General features: G+C 42.6%; 1 protein-coding gene across 4 annotated transcripts in view; it reads right to left on the bottom strand.

Annotated features, from left to right (window-relative positions):
- Positions 1-18,714, bottom strand: part of MTUS2 (microtubule associated scaffold protein 2) — a 620,405-nt gene that overhangs the window by 139,979 nt on the left and 461,712 nt on the right. For all 4 annotated transcript variants that reach the window (XM_021929366.2, XM_017951161.3, XM_021929367.2 and 1 more), the window contains one exon: positions 3,891-4,102. In XM_021929366.2, the coding sequence (XP_021785058.1) occupies positions 3,891-4,102 (212 nt within the window). The remainder of the gene's footprint in view (positions 1-3,890; positions 4,103-18,714) is intronic.

Genomic DNA, 18,714 nt, shown 5'->3' with positions numbered 1-18,714 from the left:
AAAATTCAAAACCGTAATCTACAATCACATGCATAAAGTTAACAAAAGAAGACAAGAATGGATATGAAAAATACTGAGTAAGTATAATAAATCTGATTAAAAGTAACATGAAAATCCATGTACCCTCAAGGTAATGTATATAAAACTCCATGCTGCAGGGTGAGGACCATCCTGTGGATTGTTTCATGGATGAGCCACCAGGGGATGCGAAAGAGTAGCATTCCGGGGAACCACACAGCAAGAGCACCATCACACCATTCAACCTGACCCTGAGAAGCGCGAGTCCCTGGGAGTCACACTCATTACGACACCACTTGGGGGTCTGGGAGCACGGATTTAGCAGATCTGTTTGGCCTTTGGTGAGGAACATGCCTTGCTGCAGGGGCACAGCTGCCTGCAACCAGCGCAAGTGTGAGGCTGCTGTTGGCACCTAAGTGTGGCATCTTAGAATCCCCGGACGCTGGGCTCAGGCTGTGTTAGAGCTGACAGCTTTCACAGCTACTCTGCCAGGAGCTATAAAGCATGGGGTAGAGAAGGGAGATTCTTATCTGGGCTTCTAATTCTTTTTCTCTAGTGGTGAGGCTTACTTCCAACATATATTTAAATTAATGGCATCAGCACATTCAGGTAAAAATATATAGCAGTAACTGAAGAGCTATATTAGAAAATTATTTTCATTTTTATTTTAAAAAAATGTATTTTGAGATGGAGTCTCCCTCTGTCACCAAGGCTGGAGGGCAGTGGTGCAATCTTGGCTCACCTCAACCTCCGCCTCCTGGGTTCCAGTAATACTCCTGCCTCGGTCTCCCAAGTAGTTGGGATCAAAGGCACGTGCCACCACACTCGGCTAATTTTTAAAATTTTTTTTATTTTTGGTAGAGACGGGGTTTCACCATGTTGGCCAGGCTGCTGGGGCCTGGCCACTAAAAATTCTTTTTTAAAATTATTTTTAAAGTACATTCCAGACCAAGCTCTTCAGGGGCTTTGACTGTGTTTTCACCTTCTCCCACTTGAGAGTAAAATCGTTGAGGCAGATCTTGACAGATATCTTTGTACTCAGAAAAGAATGTTTGATTGAATATTTGTTTAAAAAGTGCCTTTGCCAGCTGGGCATGGCGGCTCATGCCTATAATCCCAGGGCTTTAGGAGGCTGAGGCAGGAGGATCCCTTGAGACTAAGAGTTTGAGACCAGCCTAGGAAACATAGTGAAACCCATCTCTATAAAGCATCTTTGCACATTAATTCACTACATTCTCACAATGACTTTGTGAAGAGCTATTATGAATTCTATTTTAAGTGGAGAAAACTGAGATTCAAAGTTAATGAGTCAGCCAGGGGGAAAGAGAGCAAGGACAGGGATGTTATTCCTACAGTGACGACGACGAAGTGCACTGAGGGGCAGGAACTTGCTCAAGGTCTCCCCACTGGATCGGGGCGGAGATGGAACTGACTCTGGGTTAGCACCGTGTTCTCTCTCCACCAGAGCATGCCCTGCAGATGAATATGCTACAGTGTACAAAAGATACACGTGCATTCCTTACAGGACGGAATTCTGGCAGGGCCTTCTAACCAGTAGAGCAAAGAGATCGTGCATTTTCAGGCTGTACAGGTCACGCTTCCTCAAAGCCGGTGTGCTCGACTCAGACCATATCTCATTCACAATAATAGTGCATGGGTTTCCCACAAGTGTGACATGGGGTACCTTGGGTTCTCCTGACCTGGTAACTTCAGAGGGCTCCATTGTTGAAGGTTCCAAGGCTGCTTTGCCTCTATTTTCCCAGATTCTCCACCCCATGTCACACCTCCTGGTCTAATTCGGTATTACTAGCAAATTCTCAAATCCATCGCCTTAAACTACATGGCATGCATGACGGCCTGCATAAAAGATGCTGATTATGTTCAATTAGGACTTTAACTTTTAAAAAAAAAATTTATCTTCCGTTTTATCTTCTGGCATTTATCTGGCGAGAGAGAGAGAGCGTAGAGATCAGAAAGAGAGAGAAAAAAAAATACATTGTGTGGGAGGTGAAATGCCACGGTCATTTTTGAAGCTCATTTGGAGTTACTGGTTGTGATTTACTGAAAAGAAAATGAAATTCATGTCCACCATCCGTCTTGCTGAAATGTCATGCCAAGTGCAGCTGTAGTAGCAGGGAGGTCCAGTGGAGATGCCTGCAAATCACCTGCCAGCCGCTGCTGGTCTCTGGTTTGAGAGCCACGTGCATGCCGCAAAGAAGTAAAACCCATGGTCTGCAGGCCAACAAGCAACTTCCCTGGAACATGGAAATGCTCAACGACAGGGACCCCTAATTTTGGCACAGTTACTCTCTCCCCTGCCATGATCCCAAAAGTGGGGCCTAAAAGCTCCAACTTCTAGAACATGGAACATATTATCAATATGTTATATCAATATCTATTGCTTTGTCCATCCTGACTCTTTGGATGACGTCTGAAAGGTGGAGTCCCACAGCAGGCAGCACGGCGATATAAACGATATCAACAGGATCACGGAACGTCAAGGAACGGCCCTGTTTTCCTCTTTAGGCACAACCTGACAGTTAGTGGGAAATTCGACGAAGCACCTTCCCTAACTGCAAAAATGCTCATCTTGACCATGCCCAGTCAGGCCCCTGGGCTCCTTGAAGACGTGTTTGTAACTTTCTTACAGGGGTGAGTCTTCAGCCACTTTACGCACACTTACCAGATCACGTCACGCATCATGACTAGACCAGAAAGGAAGGCATGAAATTCACATTGGCCATTTTCTGCTGGGGTTAAAATTCTGGTTGGGGAGGAGGCTGAAACTATTGGTAAAATGGAAATTTCAGGGTTGTCTATTCATCTTGTCATTTATTACCACAACAGACTGATAAATGGCTTTTTCTGTTGAAAGCTTTAAAGAAACAAAAATAACAACAAAAAACCAGCAGCTCAGGCTTCCATACTGGAGTAGAGCGGAAGGTGAAGGATGCCATAAAAGGCCAAAAAGGAAGCTGCGGGGGACATGGAGTCACTTCCCATTCTTCTGCTTTTCTTTTGAAATTGGCCGGATATTTCATTAATTCACTCTTATTTGGAGTGCATTTATACAGCACTTTTACATCCCCCCATGTATAGACACCAGGAGGTCCATACATGAATCTCAAAAATGTGCATTTATAATGTTTATGCTTTTTCTCCCCCAAGGACACCTTGGTGACTTCAAGGTGGAGCACGGAGCACAAATGCAGTGGGACACTAGGCTCCCACCTCTGTCCCCCGAGGAAAGGCTGGGAAGTTTAACTGCTCCATGGTTAATAACAGATTCAGTGTACACACACAGATCCAGACATTTGCAGAGGAGAAACCAAACTCCCTACATTTTCAGAAAAATCGAGGGTACAGGGAGAATCCAAACCTCTCCCCATGCCGCTCTGGGAACTGGGGCCATGGCCCTGAGTCCCAGGCCATGCACGTTCCATTGCCCACCAACAGCCGAGGTGGACGGGACTGTGGCCCTGTCTCCCTTTGATGTGATGTGAGCAGAAATGTTGGAAAGTGACCTCTCGCCTTGAAAATGCAAACAACCATATGCTCCATTTGCTGCAAAGATCTCACCTGCAAAAATGTCCCTGTATATCCTTTCCTTTCATTTTTTACATAATTTCCTCTTTCGGAATGAAGATGATTAATGATTCTTCCCAGACATATTTCCTTCACACCTAAGGATAAATGTGGCTCCCCAAAGATGATGGGATGCCTCAGGAGATTCTGCCCGAACTCCCGAAAATCCAAACTCCACTCTGATCCAAACTCAAACCCAAAACAGCAACACACACAAAGAACTGTCACCATCACCACCTTGTCCCCTAACCAAAATGCCCTTGGACCTTCACGAAATGGGGCCTCACCTTTCTAAAGAAATGCTGCGTGGCCACGGCAAGGGCATCAAAGCTGCAGATGGCCCTCCTCAGCTCCCCTTGCACGACGCCCAGCTGTCTGGTCTGCCGCTCACACCGCTCCTTCAGCCGCTGCACCAGCTGCCGCTCAGCCTCACGGGCCTGCGGGTCCGGCTTGGGCGGAAACCCATTTCGAGCTGCCGCAGTCCTCTGCTTTGGGTATCCTGTGAGAAACAAAACCAAACTCCAGTCACCTGTGAAAAAACACGCAGCACACAGGTGACAACGGTTTCTTATTACACAAGGAGTTCTTCAAGTGGTAGAGAAGAAATTGCCCATGGTTTGTCATCTCTAAGGACTGAAAAGAAAAAACAGGGACTAAAATTATTGTTCCATTAATGTGGTTCTAAGTGCAAGGTTTCCTGCTTGGAAAAAGGACAATAGACAAAATTGCCAAATTCCTTCCAGCTTCCGACACTTCTGGGCTTGCTTGGATAGAGAAGCATTTTTTTTTTTTTTTCTTAAAGGAGATTGCTCTTTGAAAATGTCTACTGGGAAATCAATCAGTCAATCCAGATAGAAGTCAGACCTATAATCATCTAGCAACCTTTTAATTGGGCATCAGAGAACAACACCTCGATGCCCCTTTCTTCGCCTTAGAGGCTACTACCCTTTTCTTCAATGTCAAGTCCAAGTCACAGCCCTGGCCACCTCTGCTCTAGCAACTCCCGACTTTAAATTCCTACAGGACCAATGTCCTGTGAGGTCTCCTGCAACACATCCCTCCAATGTGACTTGACGCCACCTCTGTGGCTAAAGGTGCAGTCTGAGCCATCATCCCCTCTCGCTCTCTGATAGGAAGCCCTGCTTCCTCTCTTCCTTCACTACGCCACAGCCAGAATGACCTTTGCACACGTGAGGCAGGTCATGAACTGTGTGGACCCCTCTGTTCACTTTCTCTCGCAGTAAAAAGAAAGTCCATACACCTTACCATGGCCTGCAAAGCCTTCTGTGACTTGGCTCCGGCCAGGTGAGTGTGAGGGGCCGTAGGGCCACAGAAGAAGGGGCAAGGAGCTCTGCCTGGGGTTGAGGACAGGGTTCTGGGGGTAAAGGAGTGGTGATTTTTAGGTTGAAGCTCAAAAAAAGAAAAGGCAAGGTCCCCCAAAATAGCACAGAGGAAAGCACTCCACCATGGCCCAAGACCCGTGTGTGGGCAGGCGCCTTCCTCTGGTCCCTCTGTGGGAGGCGCAGATAGACCCAGGACGCGCAGGCAGTCAGAGAACCCCTGCCATTGACAATGGGCTTACATCTCAAAGGCGCGTTCTTTCCTTCGCTCTAGTAGATCACACTCCTAGAGGACATGACACAGACACTGACCAGCACCATCATAAATTCACTCATATTTCAAATGTTTTCTTCCTCCTCTTTTTTCCTCTCCAAGATACCAGGGAGCAACATATAAAACAAACCAGAAAATGTAGCCCCTTTAGTACCTGGTGTACTGAGACAATGTAGAGTAACGGGTTTGTGAATGTGCAAGTGGCCTCATCTTTTAAGGGGAAAGTGGTTAATTGATCTAAATGCTTCTAGTGGTTAATTTAAGGGTAACCATGCTAGCTGGGTGCGGTGGCTCAAGCCTGTAATCCCAGCACTTTGGGAGGCCGAGACGGGCGGATCACGAGGTCAGGATATCGAGACCATCCTGGCTAACACGGTGAAACCCCGTCTCTACTAAAAAATATTAAAAAACTAGCCGGGCATGGTGGCGGGCGCCTGTAGTCCCAGCTACTCGGGAGGCTGAGGCAGGAGAATGGCGTAAACCCAGGAGGCAGAGCTTGCAGTGAGCTGAGATCCGGCCACTGCACTCCAGCCTGGGCGACAGAGCGAGACTCCGTCTCAAAAAAAAAAAAAAAAAAGGGTAACCATGCTAATTTTAAAATTAATTCCTTCTCCTCTTAAAAAGTCATCAGAGATTGCCATGTAACCTCACATATGGCACATCTTAAATTATTCTGACTTAACAGAATAGCAGAATGTGAAATCACTGCTTCACAGAAACTGTCTTTACGATAGCAGAGTACATAATATTCCAGAAAACTCACTTGCTTGTTGTAGGCAAATCAACCTGAATATGCCCTTTATCTCAACATTCTCAATGCTGAAAACAAAACAAATATGACTACCAACTAAACATCATTAAGAAAAGGTGAGAGATTTTATTGCCTGCATTAAACTCTAAGACACAGCTTAAGACCAAAGATAGATTTTTTTTTTTCCCCACAATTGCTGTTTTCCATTTTATTGCTGTGGCTGGTGATTTTACAAAACACTTCAGTGCTTTAATTAATTTGTTGAGGTACCAGGTGCCTGACACTGTTACAATAGAAGGCACTTCTTTTAGAAATCTAAAGAAAATAATAAAACAATTTCCAGCTCACTGAATTAGAACTAATTGTAACCTATGGTACAGAGAGTCACCTCTGAGCTTGTGGACGTTAGCAGGCGCTCACACTGTCATGTATTTTTGGATGTTAGATTTATTTCTGGGTAGGATAGCTCCTAAGAACGACCACCTTTAATAATATCATCATCATGATGTTAGAAATTATACTCAATGGTAAATGCACAATATAAAAGGATTCAGTGAAATTCTACTCTTGGCACTTACTTTGATATTGGTGTCATTATTATATTGCTTTTACTCACCTATTCAAAACTCCAGTGTTCTACTGAACAACAGTGCAAAAAGCTCACCTCTTCTTCTGGGGCCAGCAAACAACTCGTGTTCTGAGCTAAGACAGAGGCTCCCCTGACAACGTCAACTTTTGGGATCAACACACCAAGCGAAAGTTTGGCGGCTCTGTGACACCAAACTACCTTGTGAAACCAATCCTGGTTCAGGACCGGTGGCACTCAATCACTGTCAGAGCACAGATCAAGGCTCCGGCACCTAAGACTTTAGGAAGGAAAAGCTGAGAAACAAAGTTGATTGTAGAGTTCTCTATTGCTTTAAGGTGAAAAGGGTCCTGCCATTCTCTAAACATATCCAGCGTGACTTTGCCTAGGACTAATAATCATTGTACTGTCACTGGCGTACTGTCACTGGCAGTCTTTTGTCTTTGCTAAAAACAGTATTCTTTCTCATGCTGTCGATCTTTGTTACTACTTCTATAGCTGATTCCCTGACGTACTGTCACCTCCTTTCCTGTCCACCCACATGTCAGACGGTCCCCAGGGTGGTGCATAAAGATCGCAGCTCAGGCTCACTGCCACCTTGGGGATGGACAGCTTATGATGAACGAAGATCACTGACACAGCCAGCTTCAGCTGTTTCAGAACAGGTGTTTGCTTCTCATTTTTCTCTCAAGAGCCAGCACATAGTGAAGCTAGAATGCACATCTGCTTAGGAAGCACCAGGTTTGTGGGATAATTAGATGGCCAACTTCTGGAGGGTGGTGGTCACAGGCAGCTCACAAGGCACATGGTGGGCCTGGGATGAGAAGTGGTGTTGGTGTGGTGGTGACCCACTCCTGACCTCTTCCCCATCATATTTCTCACTAGTGCCACTGTGCAGGCTTTAAAGGAGGGGCATGTCATGTTCCCCCACGACACTTTCAGATGTAGGAGTGTTTTGTTATCGCCTCCTTCCCTGCTCCTTGCAGTACTTCTATTGCTTCTGGGTGGTCTCAGGTTCAAAGCAGAAAAGCAGGCAGGCATGCCACTGACCTCACTGTGCAGGCAGCCAGAACCTACTTAGACACTTTCCAAAGAAGACAGACTCTGGTCTCCTACAATGTCTATCTGATTTCCACCCAGCTGAACTAGGAAATGGATATTAGTGAATAGGGGCCTTCAACACAGGGCTTACCAATGGATTCAGAATCTTTAAATGCAGGGAAAATAGAGTAGCATTGCCAATTTTTTACTCACTGGCCCTAGTACACTACCCAACTGTTAATGAGCCTTATCTCCAATGTACTTCCTTTTCTGTGTGAAATATACAAGCAGAAATACCTAGATTAGTGTTTTGTCCTGACCTACACACAAAGCTGACTTCACACGCATGCTTCATGTCATGTGCTTTTCGGCCGCAAAACCACCTGACACCTTCTCTTCAGCACTGACTCTGTGAATGAGACTGTGCAAGGCACAGCGGGAAATGAAAAGAAGTAAAGCCCAGTCCTTGCCCTCAGGCAATCCGTTGTCCTGTAGGGACCTGGCCAGGCCTGGCTCTTGGTCTTCTGACTGCCTTGCCCAGGGCTCTTACCAATTAAGCACATTGCTGAACCACTCTACAACATCTCTAACAGATCTCCCTGGTTTGGGCGCATACTCTAAATCTAGAACACCCTCCTGCCATCTAAATGTTACCCCAATCATGATTTTTTTGCACCCATCCTACTGGCTACGTAACTCTGGTCAGGAGAAGATAGAATCCATGCTGATCTCAGTGGCAGCTGGTAACTGTGAGGCCTCCAGGGAGAAGCTGGTGACCTTCTACAGCACAAAGGTGGATGCGAACAGTTTGCGTGCAAAGGCTAGGCATTGCGTGCAAACGCTGAGCACGGGAGAGGACACGGCCTTTGAAAATGGAAAGAAAATATTAAAAATTCATCGGCAGTCATCCAGTCCCTATCCAGAGGATTGTAATGGATGAAAAAGCTTGGTTTAATTTTAAAGCTGGAAAGCTTAACTGACACAATAACAAACAGTGCCGCGTGGGAACCTGCATATTTATAACATCAGAGATGGCCCATGACCTTCACACCATAGACAAGAAGGCAAATAATTACAGGACAGAACTTTGATAGCTTCCCACTTGAAGACAAAGCACTTCAGGGGTTTGGTCAGCATCATAACAGACAGCAGGACACCCTAGGGAGTCCATGCACTGATTTCTTTGTGGACTTGGACAGCCTTTATTTTTATTAAACCAATCTAAATTTATTTCAGAAAACGCTGCCCAGTGGCCCACTATTTTCCTACTTAGTACTGGCAATGGCTTGGCTGGGGTGAGCTGGTGGTGGGGAGAGGCTGAGCAGATGGCGTGTGGGTGGGGATTTCCTTCCAGCTGGTCCTAAGTACAGATGGGGGCAGGAATTACAAATTTGGGTAGCACCGGGCCATCCCATAAGTACACCCTGTAGGAGCAAGGTACTCCCAAGGTAGGAGCAGATTCTTTCGTGTTTTGATGTACAGAAGAACCGAAAAAACAGGGAGCTACAATCAGCGTTTCCAGATCCAACAAGAAACACTTTGTTCATATAACCCACTCTCTAGACAAGATAAAACGTGGCATACAGTATTTTCAACTTTAGGAAACTTATTGTTATTTACAAGAAGTACGGGTGCTATTTATCTAGGTAAATCTGAATCCCTTTTTTCTCCAAAGGTAAAAAATAGTGGCTTAATGGTGTTACGACAATTGCCAAATTTTTATATTCAAATATAGCTACTTCTGGCCAAGATGAAGTAAGTGGGATCAGACTTACCCTCTCATTTGAAATCCGAAAAAAAAAAAAAAAAAAAAAAAAAAGCCCCAAATATACAAGACAATAGTTTTCAAGACATTAAACTTTAGGCAATGAAGCACAGTGATCCCTGAGAGTCAGAAAACAAACAAGGTGAACCTACAGTTGCTGAAGCTCATCACCCACATGACTTTTCAAACTCTGGTGCAGGGAATCGGGGGACTCAGGTAGAGCCCGGAGGTCTCTCTGAGTTGAGAAAGTGGATCTGGGGGCTCAGGGAGGTCAGGAGTTAGAGCCTACAAGGTAGAGTACCAGAGAGGACTGAGCTCCACCGAGAGAATTCTGAAGATCTGAGGAGTGACCTCGAATTTTCATCCAGGTTCTGATCAGTGCATGCCTGCCTGTGGAGAGAGGATCTCAGGTTGGGGACAGAACTCTGCCAAGGATTAGTGGGACAATACTTAAGAGTCCACCAAAGGCCACAAATAGTTCCTGTTCCCAGCAGCCAGTTTGGAACACCTCATACTTCATGGGCATCAGGTAAAGCATTCAGACAGCTTTTGCTCAGTAGTGTAGAAAAATTGGCTGGGAAGAACTGCTGATCAGTACCTGCCTAATAAGGCTGAAAAGCAAAACCCAGAATGATCAGACTCCTTCCGAGTGACATAACTTCACTCCAGAAAAAAACTTAAGAATACTATGGGGGCTAGGCATGGTGGCTCATGCCTGTAATCCCAGCACTTTGAGAGGCCAAGGCAGGACAATGGCTTGAGCTCAGGTGTTTAAGACCAGCCTGGGCAACATAGAAAGACCTCATCTCTACAAAAACAAAACAAAACAAAACCAAAATTAGCCAGGTATGGTGGTGCACACCTATAGTCCCAGCTGCTTGGAAGGCTGTGGGGGGATGATTGCTCGAGCCTGGGAGGTCAAGGCTGAAGTGAGCTGACATCATGCACTGCACTCCAGCCTGGGTGACAGAGTGAGACCCTGTCTCAAAAACAAAACAAAACAAAACAAAACACCTTACTAACCAAGAAATCAGTAGTGGCCTTTGTAGTAGAATAGTGGGGTGACTAGATGGTAGCAGGTAGAGTCATTTGTAAGCATGGGGACCGGGATGGGGAACATAAACAATTTTTTCTCAAGACTCGGTGTCCAGATGGGGAGAAAAATGTGTCAGAAATATGAGGGCCAGGGCATGTTTGTTATTCTGGCTTGTTTTGTTTTGGGGAAGGGAGAGATGACAGAAAAGATAGTTCCTGCCATGATTCAATTTACAGTCCAGGAGGGGAGAGGAACTCTCCTTAAATGAGACACCCAGAAAGCTTCTCCTAGGCCAGATGTCATTTGAAGGCCCAAAGGCCTGATGGAGGCACTAACCATTTCAGTTGATTTTCTTTGATATTCAGTAATCTGAAAAAAGAAGCATCATCATCAAAAAGAAATGAAGATCCTGGAAAAAGAAAAACTGTCCCTCCCAGACCTCTCTACTGTGGTTATGTAGCATTTCCAAGTTGCCATTCTTTAGGACTCGAAATCCACCTGTGGTGGCAAGACCCTACACTTGCCCTCAGTGACTGCCCCTTCATGTACATACCCTGCTGCTATGAACTGACTGACTGTGTGCTCTCAAGATTTATATATGGAAGCCCTAATTCCCAATGTGATGACATCTGTAAGTAGGGCCTTTCGGAGGTGATTAGGTCCTGAGAGTGGGGCCCTCATGAATGGGATTAGTGCTCTTATAAGAAGAAATATGAGAGCAATAATCTGTCTCTCCCACATGTAAGGCTATGGCAAAAATGTATTCATCTGCAAACAAAGAAGAGGACCCTCACCAGAAACAAATCAGTCAGCACCTTGCTCTTGGATTTCTCAGCCTCCAGAATCATGAGAAAAAAAATCTGTTGTTTAAGTCACCCAATCTATAGTATTTGTTATAGCAGCCCAAGTGGACTAAAACAACTGCATAACAACCATGAACATGAAGAGACATCACTCTCAAGACTATATTATATTACACATTAAGAGGAAGATTATCTTGGGTGAGCCTGGCCTAATCAAGCAAGTCTACTAAAAGCAGATTTATCTCCAGCTGGTCATAGAGCTGCATGTCAGAGATTTGAAGTCTGAGAAGGATTCAACACACCATTACTGCTTTGAAGATAAAAGGGAGCACATAGCAAGGCATGTGGATGGCCCTATGAGCTGAAGGTGGTCCCTGACTGATAGCCAGCAAAGAAACAAAAACTCTAGTACTACAAGCACATGAGCTAGATTCTACCAACAACCTAAATGACTTTAAAAGCAAATATTTCTCCAGAGCCTCCAGTCAAGAACTCAGCCTGGCTGACATCTTCATATCAGCCTTGTGACCATTTGAGCAGAGAATTCAAGGTAAGCCACATCTGGATGTCTAACATACAGAACTGTGAGTTAATAAATAAATGTTATTTTGCGAAAAAGAAAGGGAAAGGAAAAGTAGTGAGGATATAGCAATCGAAACTATCCAGAATGAAACACAGAGAGAAGAAATACTCAAAGAAATGAACAGAATATCACTTTGAACAGGAGCTGTAGGGCAACTTGAAGAGGACTAATATATGTGTAATTGGAGTCCCTGAAGAGGAAGAATTAGGACTGAAAATATTTGAAGAAACAATGTGCAAAACACCCCAAATTTGATGAAAAGCATATAAAACAGATCAAAAAATCTCAACAAACTTCAAGCACAAAAACACGAAGAAAACAACATCAAGGCATATTGTAATTAAACTGCTCAAAACCCATGAAAAAGAGAACATCTTTAAAGCAGCCAGAAAAAAAGACACATTATGTACAAAGACCCAAAGATAAGAATAACAGCAGATTTTCCACTAGACATCATTCAAGATAGACATAAACAAAACAGCATCTTTAAATATTTAAAGAAAAAAATACCAACTTGGATTCGGAACAAAGCAAAAATATTTATCAAAAGTAAGGGGAACAAAAACCAAAAGAATTCACCACCAGCAAACCTCCACTACAATAAACGTTAAAGGAAGTCCTTCAGACAGAAGAAAAATGATACCAGATAGAAATGTGGATCTACACAAAGAAATAAAAAATACTAAAAATGGCAATTAAATGAGTAACTCAAAAGACTTTTATTATTTAAATTTCTTTAAAAGAAAACTGAGTGTCAATAATCAATAATAACAATGTAGTATAGGTTCATAATATATGTAGAAGTAAAATATCTAATAACAATAGCACAAACGCCAGGAGAGAGATGGAAACATGCTGTTATAACATTCTTACATCATGTACAAAGTGATATAATATCACTTGAAGCTAGAATGTTGAAAGCTAATGACATATATTATGAAACATCCACTGGATAAAACAACCACTGAGAACACAAAAATAAGAGACAGACAGCTAATACATGAACAAAGGAGATAAATGGAATCATAAAAAACTATCCAATGCCAAAAAAAGGCAGTAAAAGAGGGAAAAGAAAAGAAAGAACATATGGGTTAAATAGAAAATATGGCAAGATGGTAGATTTAATCTCAATTACATCAGTAATAACATCAGATGTATATGAAAGGCAGAGATTGCAGATTGGATAAAAACGTAAGATCTAATTACATGAGGCCTATAAGAAACCTACTTAAAAATAAATAGAAAAATAGATGAAAAGGTTAGTACGGAAAGATTATACCACGCTGAAAATAACAGAAAGCTGGAGTGGCTCTATTAACAATGAAAAAAGTAGATTTCAAGGAAAAAATTATTACCAGGGATAAAGAAGTTCATTTCATAATGATAAAGTGGCCAATTCATCAAAGTGATAAACTAAAACTTTATATACCTTATAGAGCTGATTCAGAATATATGGAGGAAAGGCTGATAAAGTTGACAAAGGAAACAGACAAGTCTGCAATTACAGTCTGAGATTTCAAGCCCTCTCTCATCTACTGAAAGAACATGTAGAGAGAAAATCAGTGAGGGTATAGAATACTTGACAATGCTTCAGCCAACCTGACCTATGACATTTGTAGAACACTCCACACAGAAACAGCAGAGTAGAAGCTGTTTTTTTAAGTATGCATGAAATGTTTACCAAGGTAGATCTTGTTGTGGGTCTTAAAACAAGGCTCAATAAATTTAAAAGGATTCGAGTAATCTGTGACATAATAAGAAATATATATTTGGTCTCTGCCCCCAATTTCTGACACAGAGTATCTAAAACCCTTGTACTTTGCTGAGTGATATGAGTGCTAGAAGAATCTTTTGTTCTAATATTTGGTTTTGATCCCAGTTTCTGACACAGAGCTCCTAAATTCCTTGGAATTTCCTGGGTAACAGAAGCATCATTTGCTCTAATGACAGCTTCTCTTGGTGGCTCCTGGATAGTTTCAGGATAGGGACTGGTCACCAGAAAGACCAAGTCATGATTAGAAGCTTGAAACTTCCAGCTCCCTCTCTCCCCTTCCTCCGCGGCTGGAGACTGAGTTAAGAATCAGTCATGTCTGTGTGATGAAGCCTTATCAAAACTCCTGAAGTATAGGATTCAGAGGACTTCTGGGTTGGTGAATGCATCCAGGTATCAACATGGTGGAGCGCCCTCTCCCTGTGGGACACAAGCTCCTGCACTCTGGACCTGACTATGTACCTCCTCATCCAACTCTTCATCTGTATCCTTCATTATATCCTTTATAATAAACTGGTAAATAACTAAGATGTTTCCCTGATTTCTGTGAGTTGTTATAATAAATTATTCAACTTAAGGAGAAGATTGTGAGAACCTCCAATTTGTAGTCAGGTCAGACAGAAGTGTGGGTCACATACACACCTACTATTTGTAGCTGGCACCTAAAGTGAGGGTCAGTCTTGTGAGATTGAGCCCTTAACCTGTGTGGCCTGTGCTAACTCTGGGTAATTAGTGTTATACTTGAATCAAATTGTAGGACACTCGGGTGGTGTCCACAGAGAAGTGGAGAATTGCTTGGTGTGGAAACCTCACATGTGTGGTGTCAGAGGTGCTGTGACGGGAGAAATAGGTTTGTGGTTTTTTTTTTTTTTTTTTTAATCATCCAAAGTATGTTCTCCAACCAAATTAGAATTACAAATTAGAGATCAATAATAGAAAGATCCCTGAGAGGTCTCCAAATATTTGCAAACTAAACAATACACTTCCAAATAATCATAGACCAAAGAGGAAATCCAAAAGGGAAATCTGAAAATATTTTGAACTCAATGAAGATGAAAACCGAATGTGTCAAAATGTGTGGACTATAACTAAAGCAACTTGTACAGAGAGATTTACTGTACTAAACACATACATAATTAACAAAAGACCTCCAACCAATGACATCAGCTAATTAAACCCAGTATAAGCAGAAGAAGAGTAAAAAGAACAGAAATCAGAAAGTGAGGGAAAATGGCAGACGGGAGGCAGGACTAACCTACGGTTCCCACTCAGATGGACAGAGCAGCTTTTGGAGACACACTGGGAACTTCTGCTCCCAGAACTACTGAAGAACACACCAGGAAAGCTGAGAGAATCCACAGACCCTTTGAAAGAGGTGGCTTGTTGCTGCAGGCTGCATGACACAGCTGAAAAACTATAAGTGTCCGAAGTGTGACAGGGGAACGACTGTCCCCAAACACACATCCTCACTGGGGAGCCTGAAGCACCAGATCACAGGAGAAGGATTTGACCTTATCGGGAGCTAAGACAAATTTAGAGAGCTGAGCAAAATATAAGGGTAGGGGAAGCAGTGGAAGAGTCCTGTGGGCAGTCTCGAACCCCAGGGAAGCCATTTCTGCCTTTGTCTCTCAGGGGTTCTTGGGGAAGGGGTACCAGTGGAACTGGGGAAAGATCACAGGGAGAAGGAAACTTCCAGCTGAACTTTGAAACAATTTGCGCAGTTTCCTGGACAGAGTGTGGAGAGGAGGTGATCGGGGAGTACGGCTAGGAGCACAGAAGCCTCTACAGGTTGGGAGGCATGAAACCTGAAAGTCCTGCCTGCTTTCTCAGTAGGGAGGCTTTTAGCCTGGGGCATGTCCCTCTCGTGCTGTTGGGGGGACATGGTGGGAGTAAAACTGGCCTTGTAAGGCCTGTCACTGCCAGCTTTCCCCCTGGTGACCTGCGTGACCCAGCAGAGGCAGCGATAATGCCCCTGGAAACATAATTCCATTGGCCTGAAACCGCACCCCCATCCTGCACAACAGCCCCAGAGAGCCCCCTCTACCAAGGAGAGTCTGAGCCCAGACATGCTTAAATCTGCCCCCACCTGATTGTCTTTCTCTACCCACTCTGGTAGCTGAAGACAAAGAACACAATCTCTTGGGAGCTCTAGGGCCCTGCCCACCACCTAAGAAACCAAATACTTATCATCCAGGTGGCATTAGGGCAAGCTCGTATCCTTCCTACACTACTGCAGCTGAGGCTCTCTTGAAAGTGCCACCTCCTGGCTGGAGGTCAACCAACACTAAGCCAGTGTACTAAACAAAACTACAACCGAGGACCCTCTCAGAGTCCATTTCACTCCCCTGCTACCTCCACTGGAGCAGGGGCTCGTTACTCACAGCTGACAGATCTTAAGACAGATGATATCACAGGACTCTTTGCAGACACTCCCCAGTACCAGCCTGGAGCCTGGTAGCTCAGCTGGGTGGCTAGACCCAGAACAAATATAACAACAGCTACAGTTCGGCTCTCAGGAAGTCCTATCCCTAGAGGAAGGGAGGAGAACACCACATTAAGGGAGCACCCCGTGTGACAAAAGAATCTGAACAATAGCCCTTGAGCCCCAGATCTTCCCTCCAACATAGGCTACCCAAATGATAAGGAACCAGAAAAACAATTCCGGTAATATGACAAAACAAGATTCTTTAACACCCCCAAAAGATCACACTAGCTCACTAGCAATTGAGCCAAACCAAGAAGAAATCTCTGAATTGCCAGAAAAATAATTCAGAAGTTTGAGTATGAAGCTACACATGGAGGCACCAAAGAAAGGTGAATACCAACTTAAAAAAAAAAAAGTTACAGGGCATGGATGAAAAAATCTCCAGAGTAATAGATAGCATAAATAAATAAAAAACAATCACGACTTCTGAAAACGAAGGACACACTTAGATAAATGCAAAATACACTGGAAAGTGTCACCAATAGAATCAAACAAGCAGAAGAAAGGAATTCAGAGCTCAAAAACAAGACTTTTGAATTAACCCAATTCAACAAAGACAAAGAAAAAATAATTTTAAAAAATGAATAAAACCTCCAAGAAGTTTGGGATTATGTTAAATGACCAAATCTAAGAAAAATTGGTGTTTCTGAGAAAGGAAAGAAATCTGAAACTTTGGAAAACAAATTTGAGGGAATAATCAAGGAAAACTTCCCTGGTCTTGCTAGAGATCTATATAGCTGAATACAAGAAGCTCAAAGAACACCCAGGAAATTTATTGCAAAAAGATCATTGCCTAGGCACCTAGTCATCAGGTTATCTAAAGTGAAGACAAAGGAAAGAATCTTAAAAGTTGTCAGGAAAAAGTATCAAGTAATTTATAAAGGAAAATCTATCAGATTAACAGTAAATTTTTCAGCAGAAACACTACAAGCCAGAAGGGATTGGGGTCCTACCTTTAGCCTTCTTAAACAAAACAATTGTTAGCCATGAGTTTTTTATCCAATGAAATTATGCTTCATAAATGAAAGAAAGATACAGTCTTTTTTCAGACAAACATATGTTGAGAGAATTTGCCACTACCAGGCAGCACTACAAGATCTGCTAAAAGGAGTTGTAAATCTTGAAACAAATTCTCAAAATACATCAAAATAGAACCACCTTAAAGCATAAATCTTAAGGGATGTATAAAACAATAACACAATGACAAAAACAACAACAAGGTATTCAGGCAACAACCAGCATGATGAATAGAATAGTACCTCACATCTCAATACTGACATTGAATGTAAATGGCCTAAATGTTCCACTTAAAAGATACAGAATGGAAGAATGGATAAGAATTCACCAACCAAGTACCTGCTGTCTTCAAGAGACTCATCTAACAACACATAAGGACTCACATAAACTTAAGGTAGAGGGGTGGAAAAAGATATTCCACGCAAATGGATACCAAAAGCGAGCAGGAGTAGCTACTGTTATATCAGACAAAACAGACTTTAAAGCAAAATGTTAAAAAAGACAAAGAGGAACATTATATAATGACAAAAGGACTAGTCCAACAGGAAAATATCACAACACTAAATGTATATACACCTAACACTGGAGCTCCCAAATTTATAAACCATTTACTATTAGACCTAAAAAAATGAGATAGACGGCAACACAATAATAGTGGGAGACTTCGGTACCCCACTCACAGCACCAGACAGGTCATCAGGACAGAAACTCAACAAAGTAACAATGGACTTAAACTATATCCTAGATAAAATGTAGTTTGTGGATATTTACAGAACATTCTACCCAACAACTGCAGAATGTACATTCATCAGCACGTGGAACATTCTCCAAGACAGACCACAGGATAGGCCAGAAAAGTAGTCTCAATAAATTTCAGAAAATCGAAATTATATCAAGTACTCTCTCACACTGCAGTGGAATAAAAATGGAAATCAACTGCAAAAGGAACCCTCAAAACCATGCAAATACATGGAAATTAAATAACCTGCTCTTGAATGACCGTTGGGTCAACAATGAAATCAAAATGGAAATGAAAAAATTATTTGAACCGAATGATAACAGTAATACAACTTATTAAAACCTTTGGGATACAACTAAACCAGTTCTAAGAGGAAAGAAAGTTTGGAGCATTAAATGCCTGCATCGAAAAGCTGAAAGAGGACAAACAGACAGTCTAAGGTCACACCTCGAGAAACTAGAGAAACAAAAACTAACCAAACTGAAACCCAGCAGAAGAAAAGAAGTAACAAAGATCAGAGCAGAACTAAAGAAAACTGAAAGACAAAAATAATACAAAAGATAAATGAAATAGAAACCTGGTTCTTTGAAAAGATAAACAAAATTGATAGACCATTAGCAAGATGAATCAAGAAAAGAAGAGGGAAGATCCAAATAAACTTGATTAGAAACAAAACAGGAAATACTATAACTGATACCACAAAAATACAACAGATCATTCCAAGCTACTATGAACACCTTTACATGAAAAACACAGAAAACCTAGAGGAGATAAATAAATTCCTAGAAATATACATCCTTCCTAGATTAAACCAGGAAGAAATTAAAACTCGAAGCAGACCAGTAATAAGAAGATTGAAATGATCATTAAAAAATTGCCAACAAGAAAAAGTCCAGGACCAGACGAGTTCACAGTTCATT

Source organism: Papio anubis, chromosome 15 (assembly GCF_008728515.1).
Source record: "Papio anubis isolate 15944 chromosome 15, Panubis1.0, whole genome shotgun sequence".
Taxonomy (NCBI): domain Eukaryota; kingdom Metazoa; phylum Chordata; class Mammalia; order Primates; family Cercopithecidae; genus Papio; species Papio anubis.
Note: the sequence above shows the minus strand (reverse complement) of the source record. Positions and strands in the feature narration are given on the sequence as shown.